Raw genomic sequence first — 17933 nt, 5'->3', positions numbered from 1 at the left:
GGCCTATGGCTGAACTAGGACTTTGTCCATGACTCTCTAGGCCATTTGTTGAGATATGCCCAAGCCTCCTCATTCACCTTCTTAATCTTGTTCAGATTATCAATGAAATCCTGGAACGTTGTTGATCTGGCACATTCCCAAAGCAGTCCCCTCAACTCAAGGTCCTTCCATTGTTTATTGAAGTTCCTCCAGAGGTGCCAAACGCAGAAACGGTGGTGAACTCTTGGCATCACCTCCTGCACAGCATGAATTACACCCTGCAAAACATTGTTGGTACACTATGTGTCAAAACCAAAAAGTGATGTACACACTTTTATCGTGCCACAGAACAGTCCCTGAGTTTACATTAATGACCCTAATATAGTCCCTGACTTTCGCATTTTAATATAATTTAGTCCCTTCATTTAGGTGTAAAATGCACGATTCGTCCCTACTACTATAGCTACATAATTAACTGTGCATACAAGCAACCCAATGCATACAAGATACAACCATATGTAACAACCAATATTCCAAGACAGTTCATTATAAATCCACAGACTCATAGATTGTTAAAGGCATATGAAAGGTAACATTACCTTCTACATATCAGAAATAAAGCACCATCCGTTAGTCTTGTAGTCTCCAAGATCAGCATGAAGCAGTTCCACGAACCATTTCCAAGTTTCCGTATTCTCTATTTCAACTATAGCCCAGGCAATCACGTAAATGTGATGATTGGCATCCTGTGCCACAGCAGCCAAGATCTGACCTCCGAATTGTGTCTTCAGAAATGCCCCATCAAGCCCAATCAAGGGGCGACAACCTGCTTTGAATCCCATCTTGCAACCATGCAAACAGACGTACATCTTATCAAATATGACCTCTCCGTTTGGTTGAGGTTCGACACAGATCTGAACCGTAGATCCAGGATTCGTCTTCAGTAAAGTTTCAGCATAGTCCCTTAACTTTGCATATTGTGCCCTCTCATCCCCATATACTACATTCCTTGCATCTGCCAGTGCCCTTGCAATGGAATTTCTATTCAGCATAAGGTCACACTTTGTCCTGAAGTACACAGCAGCCTCACTTTGCTTGAAATTGGGGTATTTTCTCACATTTTTCACAAATTTACTAGCAACCCAAGCCCTATTAGCAGCCCTGTTGGTGTTCTCCCTTGCACAAGTATGATCGCCGTTGAAAGTTTTGATCTGCCATCATGAGTCATCACAGTCCCTTGAGGCATACACAACCCATGCACACTCTTTCACCTTGCACACAGCGCTGCATCTAATATTGTCATTTTTCTTGAATTTAATTCTCCTCCCTTCTTGGATAGTATACTCTCTTACAGCCTCTCTGAACTCAAACTTGGTGTTAAATTTCATCCCCACTTGTAGTTGAAGCTCACCGAATCTCGCACCATTTCTAAAGATTGGGAATTCGTCTGAGTCCTCATCAGATTGCAGCTCATCCTCTGAATTAGGAAGAGTCTTCATCTCCTCTGAGTGCCAAGAATTAGCACCATCAGACTCTGCACCTGGGTCAAGTGCTTCATACACATCAACAATCCCTTGAGTTTCCACAAACCCCAAGTCCACCTCTCCATCTGACACATCCTCAACCAATGCATCATCTGGTTGCATTATGTTCTCTTTTGTCTTAGCAGCAGCATATGCACGTCTCTTGACTTCTTTTAGTTTCCTATTTCTTAGTTTGGACATACTTGCATTGTCTTCACTGCTAGAACTGTCTTCTTGGATTGGCTTAAAGGAACTATCCTCTGAACTATCATCCTCACTGGAGTCATCATTTACAGTTAAGTCAACATGAAGAGCTTCCTTGCCCTTATTAGCAGACCTTCTATATGTTCCAGCAGCTTGAGATCTTGTAATTCTCTTAGGGAATAACTGAGGTTTGGACTTCATTTTTTATTTGTCTTTTCCTTTTGCTGTGGAGCATGCCTTGGTAGTCTCTCTCAGTTTGGTTTTCAGGCCTGGGTTGGGTTTCTGAATGGGCTTTTCAGTCAGTTTGGGTTTGGAGATGGATGTTGGGTTGGGCTTTGACTTTGGCTTGGGCTTTAATTTAGAATTGGGCTTTAAAATGGGTTTGTCATGAGCCCTAGCAGGATTTAGATTGGAGGTTGTGTTATCAGCAATGGGATTTGGATTAGTGACAGGGTTGGTTTCATGGGGGGTTGGAATAGGATTGTTTTTGGGACTTGGGTTTGCTTTTGGGATGGAATTTGGTTCTGTAGTTGGGTTTGGCTTGTTGCCATCAGCTTTGAGACCCTGTTTAGTGTTCTTTTTGCTCATCAAATCTCCCTCACAAGTATCATCAAGCCATACTACAACTTCCTTTCCTGCAATCACCTCTGGTGTGGACACCCCATGCTCAAAATACACATCAACAACTCCATCATTATTCTGTGCAGCAAAACACATCTCTCTTAACTCACCATCACATGTAAGAGCCCTCAGTCCACCATCTAAGCTCCTCCCCGGAGGCAGCCACCAACACTGAATTATGTTGTCATACCCAAACTCCTTGTAATAGTTCCTTACAAAGAACACATCTAACGTGTCCTCATCTAAATCTCCTAAGCAAGTTCTATTATCTGGTGAGTACACTAATATTCCATCTTCATTTTTTTTAAGTGTTCCCCCATGATGGAACATGATATCCATCAAAGTCTTCATCTGCATTATGCAAAAAACCAAATTCAGGAATCTAACAATCAGACTTCACACATGCAAAAACAAAAATTGACATTCAATCACATACAAAACACCAAAAACACCCATCAACTAACCCAACTAAAATTGCATTAAAAACAGAGCATGAAAAAAATTTCTCCACTACCCACATAAACCCTAACAGATAATGAAAAATTTTAAACTTTCATCAACCCAAAATCAAGTTTTCAACAAACAACGACATTGATGCATAATTTTTCTTTGAAAAGCATTGTTTTTTCCGAGTTCAGACGTACCTTCGTATGCTCCCGATGAACTCCTTCTGCTTCCGTCAACGACAACGATCGCAAAAACCTATCACAGTCGCAGCAAACTCCACGGAACAAAAATTTTGCAACCTTCAAACCCTTATACAGTGCCCAGAACTCAGGACTTCATGGTGCGTTGTTTTGGTTTTCAGAAGACAAAGAGGAAGATGAAGTGATCATGTGTTATTTGGGTTTTGTTTCTAAACGTATATCAAACGACGTCGTTCCATCTTTTAGCGCCAAAAGTGATCCAGCGTGGCATCTCAGCGCCATGTCACTGCCGGCGGCAGTCAATTTGGCCGGAAATGTGGGGAGGGACGACCCTAGTGCAATTTTAACAAAGTCGGGGACATAAATAGTGCAATTGGTAAGTCAGGGATTAAATTGGTACAAATCGTGAATCTTAGGGACCACTTTGGAGTTTAACTCGTTTAACTATAATTAAATCATAAGTCGGTCCGACTTTATTCCATATACACCTTAAATGAAGTTTGTCTTTAAATAAGCAAAAAAAAAACTTGATTTGTGATAGATTAAAAATGGATTAGATTTTTTGTCTTTTAGAAAATTGTTTTTCGAGAAAATTAAGAAATTATCTTTTCTCAAATTATAGTTTAGAAAATTTTATCTTTTCTATATAAATTTTCGGCAAATCACATCATATTAGTTAAAAAATTCCTAAATATTAAGAAATTGTAGTAAATGACTAAATGTTGCGCTGAAATTTAATGATAATAAAGTAAATATTATTATAATTATATTACGTGTTTATTAAAAGTCAGTTATCAAATTAGTTTTTTATATAAAATAATATTAAAAAATATATATTAAAAATAAATTAAATAATATATATTTATATATAAATATATAATAATTAATATGGTGACTAATTTTTAATATAAAAATAATATTTTTGTGTTTATCATATATGAAAATGTTTTACGTACAAAAGCCATTTCTCTAATTAATCAATGTAATTATTTTTTTTTCAAAAATATTCGTTCTAAATTTATTTACAACCACTAATTATACCTAAATACTTAAATAATAAATACATAGGATATTACAAAATTTTAATTTAGTAGGTAGTTTTTATTTTGGTATACATAACATTATTCGAAGTTGAGATTTTTTCTTATTTTAAAAACGAATAATACCTCAATATCTCTAAAGAAATTTTTGTTAATAGAAAAATTAGTTCTCACATAAAAAAAAAAAAAAAACTCATTCATATAAAGAGATTAATAAAAAATTTACATTTTTTTAAAATTTTACATTTATATAAAGGATTTTAAATTTTTATTGAATGATGATAAGACTGATTTATCCAAACTCTTGAGTAAATTACAATGTGGGACTAATTTATTTAAAGATGGATTTAATAACTAAAATTTTAGACCAAAATATGTCGTTAAAAACATGAATAAAGAATTTGTGGCAAAGACGTAAATAAAAGATATTAGAGGGGTAGAAGTCACAAAACAATAAATATAGTGGGGTGAATATCCATTACTTTTTTTCAAATAAATAGTGCCACCCACTCTCTCTCTCTCTTTTTGTTTTCTATATAGTCTCTTTCTCATTTCCCAGCTCCATTAAGTCTCACACTCTCACCTACCAAGCCTTTCACGAGTCTTAGATCGGAAAAGAAAAAGTTCAAGCTGCCATGGGATTTGAGAAGATCAAGGTCGACAACCCCATCGTCGAGATGGACGGTTCGTAACCAATAATCTTCATCCCTTCGGATCTGTTCTCGTTTACTCGTTGCTTTCTCTTCTGATTTTCACGATCTAATTTTTCTTTTAATTGCATGTTTCTTTTTTTTTTTCTGGATATTTTGATGTAATATGTATTTGTGTTGTTATTTTATTTTATTGTATTATTATTATTATTATTATTATTATTATTATTATTATTATTATTATTATTTGCTTGAGTTAGATATTTTTTGGCTGTGATTTTGTTTCTGTGGACCACTCTATGTTTTGTTGATATTTATTTCTGTCACGTAACGTCAAATTTAAGATTGTTTTCCTGTTCATTTTGCTAATTTATTTTTTTTTATAGAAAGGATATCAGTAATCAGTAATTATTTTAAGGCACATCGAAATCTGGTTTCACTGAATGACTTGATGTCTATGTTTTCTTTATTACCTTGTAGATTTGATCTGTTAGCTTGTTACTGAAAATAAAAATTAGTATTTGGTGAAGTTCAGTCATTATACGGCAAGAATCATATGAATTTATTTTGGAATAGTATATATATATAATTGAAATGTTGCTGAATTTGATACTTAATCGTTGTTCTGTGGAAGCGGATCATAAGATTTATTTTTTAAAATAAAATAAAATAAAATGGAATGAGGGAAAAGATACTGAATAGTTGAATTTGATACTAATAGTTGTTCTATGGAAACTGAATACTCGTTTGTAATTACTGAATACTGAACATTTAATGGATTTAATGAGGTTCTATAGTGTGCACTCATCATAATTTTAAAGGATTTGACTCCACTAGAATGCAGATTGCTCTTTAGGAATTAAGTTTTAACAGCTGAACTGTTTGTGAGACAATCAACTGTTTCAGGTTTAATAACATAATAAAACTACACATATAATCTATATGTATGACTACATGTATAACCCAGTTCACTGGATGAATACTTAAAAAAGCTACATTTATTCATTACCATTGTATTTTTCTTCATGATTATGTATATGTTGTTCTTGACATTGTTTTGTTTGTGGATGTTGCATTGCAGGTGATGAAATGACCAGAGTTATCTGGAAGTCAATCAAGGATAAGGTGATTTTTAGTGATCTAGCTCATCATGTTATCATCACATTGTTTGCTCATAAAAAATGCTTGTTACACTGACAACATTTTTCTTTTCTTCCTTTTTTGGATAGCTCATTTTGCCCTTCATGGAGTTGGACATCAAGTATTTTGACCTTGGTCTTCCCTACCGTGATCAGACTGATGATAAAGTTACAGTTGAGAGTGCAGAAGCAACTCTTAAGTATGTTGTTGATCTTATAGATATTTTTCAATATATTTCAATATTTATTTTCTTGTATAATTTTGAATTTAGAGTGGTTAGAGCTTATTATGTAGTTGGCTCCTTTTCCATCTTGTTATCCTTATTTCTTTAATGTTTGCACTGCTATGTAGGTATAATGTAGCAATCAAGTGTGCAACCATCACGCCAGGTATGGTAGTGTGTTCCTACTAGAATACTCATCTGTGCTTTTTCGAATATATATACATTTGATAATTGAGAAGTATGGGAACATACTATTATGCATTGGTTGATTAAGAATTCTACTGCATGAATTGCTACATGGTGAGGTGCATGTTTGCAGAACTTTTATTAGTATTGTACTATTATGTTGACAGATGAGGCTCGAGTGAAGGAATTTGACCTCAAGCAAATGTGGAAGAGTCCAAATGGGACAATTAGGAACATTTTGAATGGTAATTCAGCTTATTTGTTGTTGACTATTGTTTATGAAATATGAACTACTGATCACTTCATAGGTTTTTGGTCAGGGAATTGGTGGCTACTAAATGATAGTTGAGTCTAACAATATATTTTGTTCTTACTGGTTGCTCTTGGAAAAACTTTCAGGAACTGTCTTCAGAGAACCCATTCTTTGCAAAAACGTCCCTCGCCTTGTTCCTGGTACTTAAATTGATTCTCTTAATTTTTACTTTTTAATTGCACATTGCCAATGGAGGCTGTAAATTGTAATGATCTAAATATTTCAGGCTGGACAAAGCCAATATGCATTGGAAGACACGCATTTGGTGATCAATATAGGGCCACTGACACAGTTATTAAAGGAGCTGGGAAATTAAAGCTGGTGTTCGGTATTACTTCTTACTTTGTTTTAGACAGCTTCTTGGGTTCATAGTTCGTACTATACCTATTATATTTGGTGGTAACTAAATATTGCTTTCATGATTTACCATTGCAGTTCCAGAAAGTGGTGAAAAGACTGAACTAGAGGTTTTTAACTTCACCGGTGAAGGAGGTGTTTCAATGGCTATGTACAACACTGATGAGGTCAATTCTGCTGTGTTTTTTTTATTGGTTTGATTTGATGAGTAATGTCTGTCATTTTCTGACCTATTTATTGTTTGGCATGTGATGCAGTCTATCCGTGCTTTTGCTGAGTCTTCTATGGCAACTGCTCTTGAGAAAAAATGGCCTCTTTATCTTAGCACCAAAAACACAATTCTTAAGAAATATGATGGAAGGTATGCTTATTATTATTAGTATTATTTTGGAAGCTTTTGCTATGTCCATCTTATATTCCATTTTAATTTTATCCATTTATTGGCTGAAGATTCAAGGACATATTCCAAGAAGTGTATGAGAAAAACTGGAAATCAAAGTATGAGGCTGCTGGTATATGGTGAGTGAATGAGCACTTACGCTTTCAGAGATAAATATAGATTCATATTATTCTATTGCTTACATTTTTTTTCTGATTGGCATGGAAGGTATGAGCATCGGCTCATTGATGATATGGTGGCGTATGCACTCAAGAGTGAAGGAGGTTACGTATGGGCATGCAAGAACTATGATGGAGATGTCCAGAGTGATTTCTTAGCTCAAGGTCAGTCTGATATGCTTGTATCTTTGTCATTTTCTTTTGTTAATTTTAATACTTCGGGTTTATTTTCCCCTTTAACATGTACCCATTAACATTTTTTAGGTTTTGGATCATTGGGTTTGATGACATCTGTATTGGTATGTAATACTCTAAACCCTTCATACTTTGTAGGGAACTTATCATTTCCTGTCCAGATGTTGTAGACATTCCTTACGAATTTAAGTCCAACCAATTACTTAAAGACAACTTTCTATTTATTCAATAGACCCAGATTATTATTATTATTTGCAATAATTGCTTTGAGTGTTCTTGGACTGTCTGCCTACTGATACTAAGCTTGTGGGATGGTTTCAGGTTTGCCCTGATGGGAAGACTATTGAAGCAGAAGCAGCTCACGGCACAGTAACGCGTCACTATAGGGTTCATCAGAAAGGAGGGGAAACCAGCACAAACAGCATAGCATCCATCTTTGCTTGGACTAGAGGGCTTGCCCACAGGTACATCACTGCAGTTTCAATCGCTAGATACTTTATGCATTCAATATTTCACAAGATTGGGGAGTTAAAATGTTTCAACATGATAGGGCAAAATTGGATAACAATGCCAGACTTTTGGATTTCACTCAAAAACTAGAAGCAGCTTGCATTGGAGTAGTGGAGGCTGGGAAGATGACCAAGGATTTGGCACTCATTATTCATGGACCCAAGTATGTGTGTTGCACCATAGCAGCATTGATCACACATTTGCTTTTCCTCTTGAAATGATTTTTGTAAACTTATGTTTGTTGCATGACTCTTGCAAAATAGGCTTTCAAGGGAGAATTACCTGAACACCGAGGAGTTCATCGATGCAGTGGCAGCGGAACTAAAAGCACAGCTTTCTGCTTAGTCCGGTTTTAGGTAAATTAGTTTACTTGGTTATTTTCATCTTTGAATGGTCTTACCAAAAGTAACAGTTACAAATATAAGGGAAGAGAGGGAGGAGTATTACTATTTATGAAACACTTCTATATCTAAAGGGACTTTTTTATTCTGCTTTTCGTTGGAGTTTCAGAGACAGGGGATAAAGGACAAAGCTGAAAGGAGATCATATACTCTCTTCAGAAGAAATAAGAAGGGCAAGAGTAGCATTGGTCGTTTGCTCCATTTTAACTTCATATGCGCTGGGTTGGTGGAATGAATGGCTTAGCTGCTTCCCCATATTGTTTTAACTGATTTGTTATTTGCAATTTTGAACCGATCCCTTCTAAGTTTGAATGGATTTTATGTTCATGCTGATTTTAATTTGCTGTTCAAACTTCTCATTCTGTATCTCATACGTAGTCATTAAATTGAGTGTTGGAAAAATGATCTGAGTTTACATTGCCTACAATGTTGAAAAGAGATATACAAATACGGTAGATGAACAAATTTTTGTTGATAACTAAGTCTACCTAAGTTGGTGAATAATTGGTCCAAATGAAAGTCACTCACACAAATTCGCCCTTGAATCAGCCATTTTAATCTCATCCTGTCTGGTCTTCTTTTGGTGTGTTTTTGTTTTTCTTTTTTTCTATTGGGGTTTTCTTTTTTTTGCCTTTTTCTTATCTTCTCTCTTTCTGTTAAAAGAAAAAAAAATGAGGGGGGTGGGGGGGAGAGAACAGATTAGGTTTCGCTAACGAACTAACTAGGAGTGAAGTGAATTTTAACTAATTAGTTGAAAAATATATTTATTATAAGAATTAATCTTAGCATACAAGTAGGGCTGGCAATGGGCAAATCCTGCCCTAACCCTACTCGCGGGTTGAAAATTCTATTAAAATTCTATCCTACCCTACCCTATCTGCGAGTTGAGAATCTCTCAACCCTAACCCTACCCGCACCCTAAAGTTCTAAACCTTACCCTACCCTACTTTACTCGCAGAAATATCAAATTTTTTCAAAGTAAATATAAAATTCAATCATTTCAAATTTTATATATATTAATAACATAAAAAAATAACAAACTAATGCTCTAAATTACTAAATTAACTAATTAGTTTAGTGGTTGTTTACTTATTGTAAGTCATTACATAAGAGAGGTTGTGGGTTTAACTCTCACTTCCTTCACTATATATCTAATTTTTATAAAATATGTGTTATATTTGAGGTGCGGGTAGGGTAGGGTACACCCTAAACCCGTACCCTACCCTACCCGCAGGCATACCCGGACCGTACCCTACCCTACCCGAACGGGTTGGACCAGATTGGGTACCCGCGGGTAGGGTATGAATTGCTAGCCCTACATACAAGCTATTAGCATTTACAAGTCTTACAAGTGCGGAACTTACTAAAACCCTAAACGCGCTCCAATTCATACGTACAAATCACGCGCTATATAACAGACTTTAGTTTCAATCAAAATCAATTAACGCGCGAATATCTCTCTTCCAATCTTCAAAAGATTTCCTTACCTTCTTCGAATCTCTTGCCAAGTTTCTTCATTCTCCTTCTCGCGTTCTTCCCTCGTCTTTTGGATCCTTCTTTCTTCTGCGTTTATCACTTCTTTGGTTTTCGTCATTTGCCTGAGTTTTGCGAACTGTAACGCTAGCTTCGTTTTATTTTGATTTTCTGGTTTCTAAAATCAAATTTTGAAGTCCTTTTGAAAATAATGGATGATTCAACCTCAAATTATTAGCGCAATCACGGCAAAGTGGATCAATCTCAGATTGTCAGCTCAATCACAGCGAAGTAGATTTTGAATTTGAATCGAACGAAGTTCCTGAGGTTTGATTTAGTTTCAGTTAATTTTGATTGTCTAGCTGAATAATTCGTGAAGCTAGACTGTGAAATTAATGCGTGAACATAATCTGTGAATTGAATCTAATGTATTAGTTTTGATTAATTATCTGCAATTTATAGCAGACACTCGGGTGTAGATCAGAACTTTTTGGGTGTATTTTTATGGAGGTTTGGGTGTATTTACAGTTTATGGTTTTTCTTATTATTTTTAATTGACTTGTTGTCGTTCGGGTGTATATCAGGAGTCCTTGGGTGTATGTTACTTTGATTGTTATTTTTTTTATGAGGTGCAGAAATTCTATAGTATGTTCTTGTTTTTAACATGTATTTTGCAGTCTCTCTCTGTTGTTGCTGAGCAACTTGTTCCCAAGGTAGGAATGACTTTTAAAAACCTTGAAGATGCTGCAAAATTTTACAAGGACTATGCCAAGGCTGCAGGTTTATTATATCCAGTTAAACCTCTTTCATGCTGTATCAGTGGTGCATCCAAATTCCAGCCAATATCAAGGACGTGTTATGAATTATCAGTTCAGGAAACCAGCAGCAGTGTATAGTTTTTTGGGTGTATAGTTACAGAATATGGGTGTAAACCATAGTTTTCTTGAGTGTATTTTTGAATTTTCTTGTGTTTGACATTTTACATATATTTCAAAATCTGCTGTTTATGTTATAAATTATTGTTTGTTTTTTTATTTTGGTATAGGGTTTAGTGTTTAGGGTTTAAGGGTTTAGGGGCTTAGGATTTAGGGATAAAGCATTAGGGGATAGAGTCTGGTGTATATTTAACTTTTCTTGGGTGTAAAATGAGATTTTATGGGTGTAAAAATCAATGATTTGGGTGTATAATAGGTTGGGTGATTTAGGGTTTAGGGTTTAGGGTTTAGGTTTTAGGTTTTAGGTTTTTAAGGTTTAGTGTTTAGGGTTTATGGTTTAGGATTTTTATGGATAAATCATAAATCATCAAGGGGAATAGATGTTTGGGTGTATAATCAACATTCTTTGGGTGTAAAATGTCAGGTTATGAGTATATATTTGGTTTAATGTTTTCCTTCATATTATAGTACCTGTAAATCAGACATTTTCAATACACCAGAGAGAGTTTAATTATGGAAAATTTTTTTACTTATAATTGGATCAAATATATTTACAGTATGTGTTCAATTTCTTACAAGAGTATATAACAGTTACATTAATCAGTGTCAATATCATTAGAATCTATCTGACAAAATGGACTCAATAACAATGAGGATGGTCTGGACAGTCTTATTGCATGACTTCCGCTAATGGCTTCAGCTTTGTCTTGATTCATTTCATGGAATAGAAGACATATATTTGTTCTTATATTTTTTACAGCTTATTTTTTGCCTTCCATTTTTACTACAATGAAAAATACACTCATAGATATCAGTCAGATACACTCATAGATCAACCAGATAAACACAAACCGATTTCATAAGTATTTGATGAGATCAGTTCAAAATGATGTTCAATTGACTCAAACATCGATAAATATACAAGTTCAAGCAATATTACAATGTCAAGCAATATACAGCCAAAGACAAGCAGTATTAGAACATTTGCAACAGTTTGACTATATTAAATTATATGAGTTCAAAAATATACACCCAACACATTACGCCATATACACCCAACAAATTACGCAATATACACATAAAAATCAGTTAGGAGAAGAACTAGAACAAGAAGAACTGTAAAAGCTAGAACAAGATGAACGATAAAAACTTAGATCAAGCACATACACTCAAACCAATTTCATAAGTATTTAATTAGATCAGTTCAAAATTATGTTCAATTCACCGAAACATGGATAAATATACAAGCTCAAGCAATATTACAATGTCAAGCAATATACACCCAAGGACAAGCAATATTAGGACAGTTGCAACAGTTGATTATATTACATGATATGGGTTCAGGAATATACACCCAACAAATTACGCCATAGACACCCAACAATTAACCATATACACCCAACACATTACGCCATATACACCCAACAATCAACCATATACACCCATACAAATTACTCCATATACACCCAACAAATTAAGCAATATACAGCGAAAAATCAGTTATGAGAAGAACTAGAACAAGAAGAACAGTAAAACCTAGAACCACTTTGAAGAACAGTAAAACCTAGAGGAACTTACAAGAAGAGTAAAACCTAGAATAAGAAGAACAGTAAAAACAGTGATATGAGATTTAGAACAAGAAGATCAGTAAAACCTAGAAGAACAGTAAAACCTAGTTCTTCGATTTCGAAATCAGAAACAGAAATGTGAAAAATGTACAAGATGAGTAAAATAGTAACGTACCTTGAATAATATTTCTTCATTTTTTCTGGAGATTGTTGATGGAGAGTTCTATCTTCGCGACGAGTTCGACCTTGAATAATGTCTCTTCAGGTTGGAATGTTGCTCGAAACTTTATGGTTTGTGTTTTGTTTGAAGGAGAAGAGGAAGAGTTAGCCATGACGAGCGCTTATTCCAAAGAGTAACCGTTTGAGTGACGCGCGTGGGTTGACGCTCCATTCAAAGGGAGTGAGTGCGCGTAGACAAGTTATTGGGCTGAGTTAACTTGTAAAACTTGTAAGCCTTTTTTACTTGTATGTGTAACAGGTCCCTTATTATAAAACAAATAAAAAAAAATTCCTACTATTCTAATTTTTCAAATTTTAAAAACAAAAATAAAAAGGAATTGACTTCGTTGACTGATTCTGAAGATGGCTTTCTATACTTTTTGAAACAAAAAAATAACTTATTAACAAGTTTAGAAAAAAAAATTAATATATATATATAAAGAAATATTAATCGAGAAGTATGAAAATATTTAAAATAAAATTGCGAGCGTAACACACGTATCAATGAGAAGTGTTGGGATAAGGAGGATGAAAATAAAACATAAAGAAAGAATAGAGTGTAGATAATATATATATATATATATATATATATATATATATATATATATATATTAGGATAAATATAATAATCACTAGTCACGACCTACGAAGTTTAGATCGGTTAGGATTAAAATAATACAAGCAATTGAAAACAATATTTTTTATCTCTCACAAATACATCAGAGTTTTTATAGGCAAGTTTTCAAAAGAAATATTTACATTTACATCATAGAATTTTCCAAAATAAAGGAAAAGAGAAATCTAAGCAAAATATAAAACAGAGCTCAAGATCACTTCGTCAGCTTTTAGAAGAACTCTAGCTCATCGTGGAGCACCAGAACCTGCATCTGAAAAACAGTAAATATATATAGAGTGAGAACCTCCAATTCATAAATTTTCAGTACGGTAAAAATATCAAATAAATACAATATAAGGTAACAAGAAATTCACTAAGCAATCTTAAGCTTCCACTCAATATTTTAAAAAAAACTAATTGAAATCATGAGTATTATATCTACAAAAATTTTATTTATACTTTAATCTCTTTGAACTATTTTATTCAAAGTTCTTTAGGCTTTTTATTTATTTACAGAAGGTAAAATAAAACAAAACAACTAAGTTGAGATCCAATTTATTGGGGTTTAGAATTTAAGATTTAAAGATCAACTTAACCAAAATTTATCTATTTAAAATTTTAACGGTGTAAAATTTTTTATTTCAACGGGTGAATTTAATTGTATAAAGTATAAATAAATCTTAGACCCAAAATTATAAAATAAATTGCTTCACTTCATAAATTAATAATATAACCAAAATGGCGGAATGCATATACCAACAACTATTAAAGAAAAAGACTAGATTAGACACAAAAATATATCGACTCAACTTTTGAAAATTTAAATTCCCAAATTAATAAGATAAGGTTTAATTATTCTGCCGGTCCCTATAGTTTCACCGAATTTTTAATTAGGTCTTTATACTTTTTTTCTTTTTAATTGGGTCCCTGTATGTTAACTTTTTTTTCAATTAAGTCTCTGCCGTCAATATTACGTTTAACATAACAGAATATTCTTAGTAAAAAAAGAATATTCCTCTCTTTTAGCTGGAGTGACCAGGTGAACTAATATGAATTTTTCTCAAATACCAAAAACACCCCTCACATTTCATCCCAAAGAAAAAAAAAAAAACCCTAAGTTGCTCTCGCCTCCTCCTGTGTCTCCTGCGTCTTCTGCGTCGATCCGTCGGCGGCGTCCGTGTTGGCATCAACTGCAACGAACGCGTGGTGGTGTGCTGTCCGTTGCCTCCTTTCCTCTGTGCTTGTCCGTCCAAGGCGTCACCGTCCCTCGCGGTGAAGCCCCTCGTCTGGCGTCACCGTGCCGCACCATGCCGAGCCTCGTAGCGCTTGGCCTCCCGTCTCCGCATTGTGCTTCTACTCCTTCTCCCTGCATGTAAATAGGTAACAAAAAAAAAGCCTTTTTTTTTTTAGTTTTAAAATTTGATATTTATGCTAATTTTATTTCTTTAAAATTATGGCATTGGTTGATTATGTATTTGTTGAATTAATTTTTGGATTGTTTTAATTTAATGGTTTATTTAGGATTTAGGGTATCAATATTTATGTATAGGAATTGTTTTGATTTAATGGTTTGCAATAATTTAGTTTTGTTTCTCTTAACAACGTTAATTGATTTGGAATGTTACTCTCAAATTTGCAAATTGCTCTAGAAATGCATAATTCGACGATTCTTTTTTGAACATATAAACATTACCGGTTTGACCATATATATCATGCTCTCCAAAGTCATGATCATTCATAGATGGATATAGCTGATGATCATGATGAAGTATTGAATTTGAAGTGAAGTGTGTGTGCGCGCGTGCATTAAGTGAATTGTTTGTTCATATTATTGTTTGGTCAAAGTGAATTATGTGCTCATGTTAAGTCAATTGAAAATATTGATCATATTGGTCTCGTCTTTGAAAACCCCACACCCACTCATTAACAATAATGCTAATATGCTGCCTAAGCTCTAATTTGGGAGTATTGATATCTAATATCTATATCTCTTTTCTTTGGGGTTTTATTTCTTGTTTGTTTTCTTTTCATTGGATGATCCATCTTATATAGTTGCTTTTAAATTGATTGGTGCTAATAACAAGCTTTTTGGACTTATTTTTTGTTTACTTTTCTTTTTTGTTCTTTTCTTTAAGTAAGATAGAAAAAGCAATAATAGTTTACATATAGAAACTGCATATAATATGAATATGATAGAAGGTATTGTCCCAATTCAATTATGTCAGATATTTTACAAATTTAAATATATAAACTGCTGTTTTACTATTTTCTAATCAAAATTATAGGGTGTTTGATGTGTTTAGTGGATTAGGTTGTCATAGTATAATATATGGTGTGTGAAAATAGATTATAAATTATGCTGTGTTATAAATTACTGTTTTATCAATGTGGATTACAAACAGATTATGCTGCCTTATAAATAGATTATAACAGGATTATAAATTGATTATGCTGTGTTATAAATAAATTCTCAGGTTCCAACTACAGCCACCTCACAACAAGCCTTACCTCTTGAAGGGCCAGCCTCCCAGCCTTCCCTAGTTGTGGCAAGTGCAAATTCTCAGCAACCACCTAAAGCATCTTCTCAATCTTTACTCAAGACAAAGGTGTTTGGTGTGAGGAGAAATGGGCGGCTAAAGTTAGGAGTGAGGAAGCAAAAAGGGGCACTTACTCTACATATAGACCTAAGTGATGACTGAAGTATGATTAAATTTATAGTTAGGGTTGTTGGGGTTGCTATTATATAGTATATTTTGTTTTCAATTGTGTCTCTGTGACCATTGTTTATTATGTGGATAGGACCACTATTTTAATATTTTAGAATTAAGTTGGACCACTTTTAATTGTTGCACTTCTTGGACCTTTATTTTGGACTAGGTATGTGGCATATATGACCACTTATGCTGTGATATTTTATGTAAGTAAGGGGTACATGAACACTTATTTAATGAAAATATATGTGGCATATTATCTGACCACTTTTTTCTGCAAGTTGTTGTCAATTGTGAAACTTTAAATATTCACATTGATAAAGTTTCTTTTCAACTATCATTTTATTGTTATACACACACAAAATACATCAAAATGCAAAATTCATTCAAACTAAACATAATTAGCTTTAATTGGATTGAAGTCATAGATCCTTTTACATAGAATTTCATAGTACAGATAACTCTAAAATCTTGCAATCCACATTTCAATTATTAAGACTAGCAAAAACATAAATAGCATATATTGCATTTTACATTGAATTTTCATATTGTCATCCAATCTCCCAACTTGTTCTTGGAGAATATTGAACTCATCACATAATCTACCCACACAAGCATCTATTTCTCTGACTTCAACAATTAATCTCTCCATCTCCACGTTTAGTCTCTCTATCTTTCTTTCTTGTGCATCCAATTTCCACATTTCACCCTCCAACTTAGCAGAATTTTGTGTTCCAACAACTCCAACAGCAGCAGCAGACACGTTACTTCTTGCACCAACTTCATCAACCCACTCAAAAAATTTGCATCTTCTGTTAGGGAAAGAAATAAATCTTCTATTAGAATTTTTTGTTGTTCCTGAAATTTGAAGACTTAGAGTGTTACCACAAAAACAGTGAACCCGCAATTTCTTTTTCTTTGGCCACCCATTCTTTGCACCGTCATCAACCTCAATCCACTCAAAATCATCAATTCACTCAAAAAGTTGCATTTTGGTATCTTCCCACAAGTAAGATACCTCCTACCATGGTCAGAAACGGCTGAGAAACGGCAGATTGTTACTGCTTCTCCACAGAAACACAGATGTCTTCTTTCCTTTGGGTTGGAGCTCCTGGAAACACAGCTTCCCGAAGAGAGAATGAATGAGGTTCCTTGACTTTGAGCCATAAATTTGGAGAAGATGAAAATTGAAAATGAAAAACAGAAAAGAGAAACCTCAAATAACTCAGACACAGATCTGTTTATAAGGAGAAGAAAGGGGTAAATAAGTCATTTCACAACTCACTAACGGTTTTTTTTAACGTTAAACGTTAATAGGGACTTAATTGAAAAAAAAATTCACGTATAGGGACCCAATTGAAAAGAAAAAAAGTATAAGGACCTAATTAAAAATTCGGTGAAACTATAGGGACCTGCAGAGTAATTAAACCATAAGATAAATGGTGTTTGTATTATTCTTTATATATTTTTATGGTACAAAAAATTAATTTTTTATTAGCCACTTTTAATATAAAAAATAAAAAAAATGGTAAAGAACTAAAGAAGGCAATGATGTATATATAACCTAACATTATTCTGATAAATTGCAAAATGGGAAAAAGAAAACAATTCAATTAATTATCTTTTAAAAATTGTACAATATAAAATAAAATAAAATAAACATATTTAAAAAAATTTAATATTTTTTTAAAATTAAATACACATCTAAAATATAAATTAAGTAAGATTAAAATTTAAAATTTAAAATTTTTAATTCAATTTTATTATTTTTAATTATTAACATATTATTATTTTTTTGGTGACTAACAGATTATTGTTTAAATACACTTCTAAAAATATAAATTCAGTAAAATGGAAGGAAACA

The 17933-nt window shown here is 33.6% G+C and overlaps 1 protein-coding gene across 2 annotated transcripts; it reads left to right on the top strand.

The window, feature by feature from the left end:
- The first annotated feature begins 4491 nt into the window (after positions 1 to 4491).
- LOC112764704 (isocitrate dehydrogenase [NADP]) lies at positions 4492 to 8949 on the top strand. Of its 2 annotated transcripts, none has more exons than XM_025810440.3 (16): positions 4492 to 4698; positions 5746 to 5789; positions 5894 to 6003; positions 6156 to 6193; positions 6381 to 6458; positions 6613 to 6666; positions 6753 to 6854; positions 6962 to 7050; positions 7141 to 7244; positions 7334 to 7402; positions 7491 to 7606; positions 7706 to 7740; positions 7958 to 8100; positions 8187 to 8309; positions 8410 to 8502; positions 8657 to 8949. In XM_025810440.3, the coding sequence occupies exons 1-15, from the start codon at positions 4650 to 4652 to the stop codon at positions 8489 to 8491; spliced, it is 1236 nt and encodes a 411-aa protein (XP_025666225.1). In that variant the 5' UTR covers positions 4492 to 4649; the 3' UTR covers positions 8492 to 8502; positions 8657 to 8949. The 2 variants fall into 2 exon arrangements, with proteins under 2 accessions (XP_025666225.1, XP_025666226.1); XM_025810441.3 differs by having other exon boundaries at positions 4497 to 4698; positions 8651 to 8949.
- The last annotated feature ends 8984 nt before the right edge of the window (positions 8950 to 17933 follow it).

Source organism: Arachis hypogaea, chromosome 17, assembly GCF_003086295.3.
Source record: "Arachis hypogaea cultivar Tifrunner chromosome 17, arahy.Tifrunner.gnm2.J5K5, whole genome shotgun sequence".
Classification (NCBI taxonomy): domain Eukaryota; kingdom Viridiplantae; phylum Streptophyta; class Magnoliopsida; order Fabales; family Fabaceae; genus Arachis; species Arachis hypogaea.
The sequence above is the reverse complement of the archived record's forward strand: the minus strand, read 5'-3'. Positions and strand labels throughout refer to the sequence as shown.

What these genes read in the sequence shown, in the direction of transcription:
- LOC112764704 (XM_025810440.3), top strand. Translation starts at nt 4,650, where the DNA reads ATGGGATTTGAGAAGATCAAGGTCGACAACCCCATCGTCGAGATGGAC. An exon ending in GTGTGCAACCATCACGCCAG is followed by an intron (nt 6,194 to 6,380) that starts GTATGGTAGTGT and finishes TTATGTTGACAG; the next exon opens with ATGAGGCTCGAGTGAAGGAA. An exon ending in CGTCCCTCGCCTTGTTCCTG is followed by an intron (nt 6,667 to 6,752) that starts GTACTTAAATTG and finishes TAAATATTTCAG; the next exon opens with GCTGGACAAAGCCAATATGC.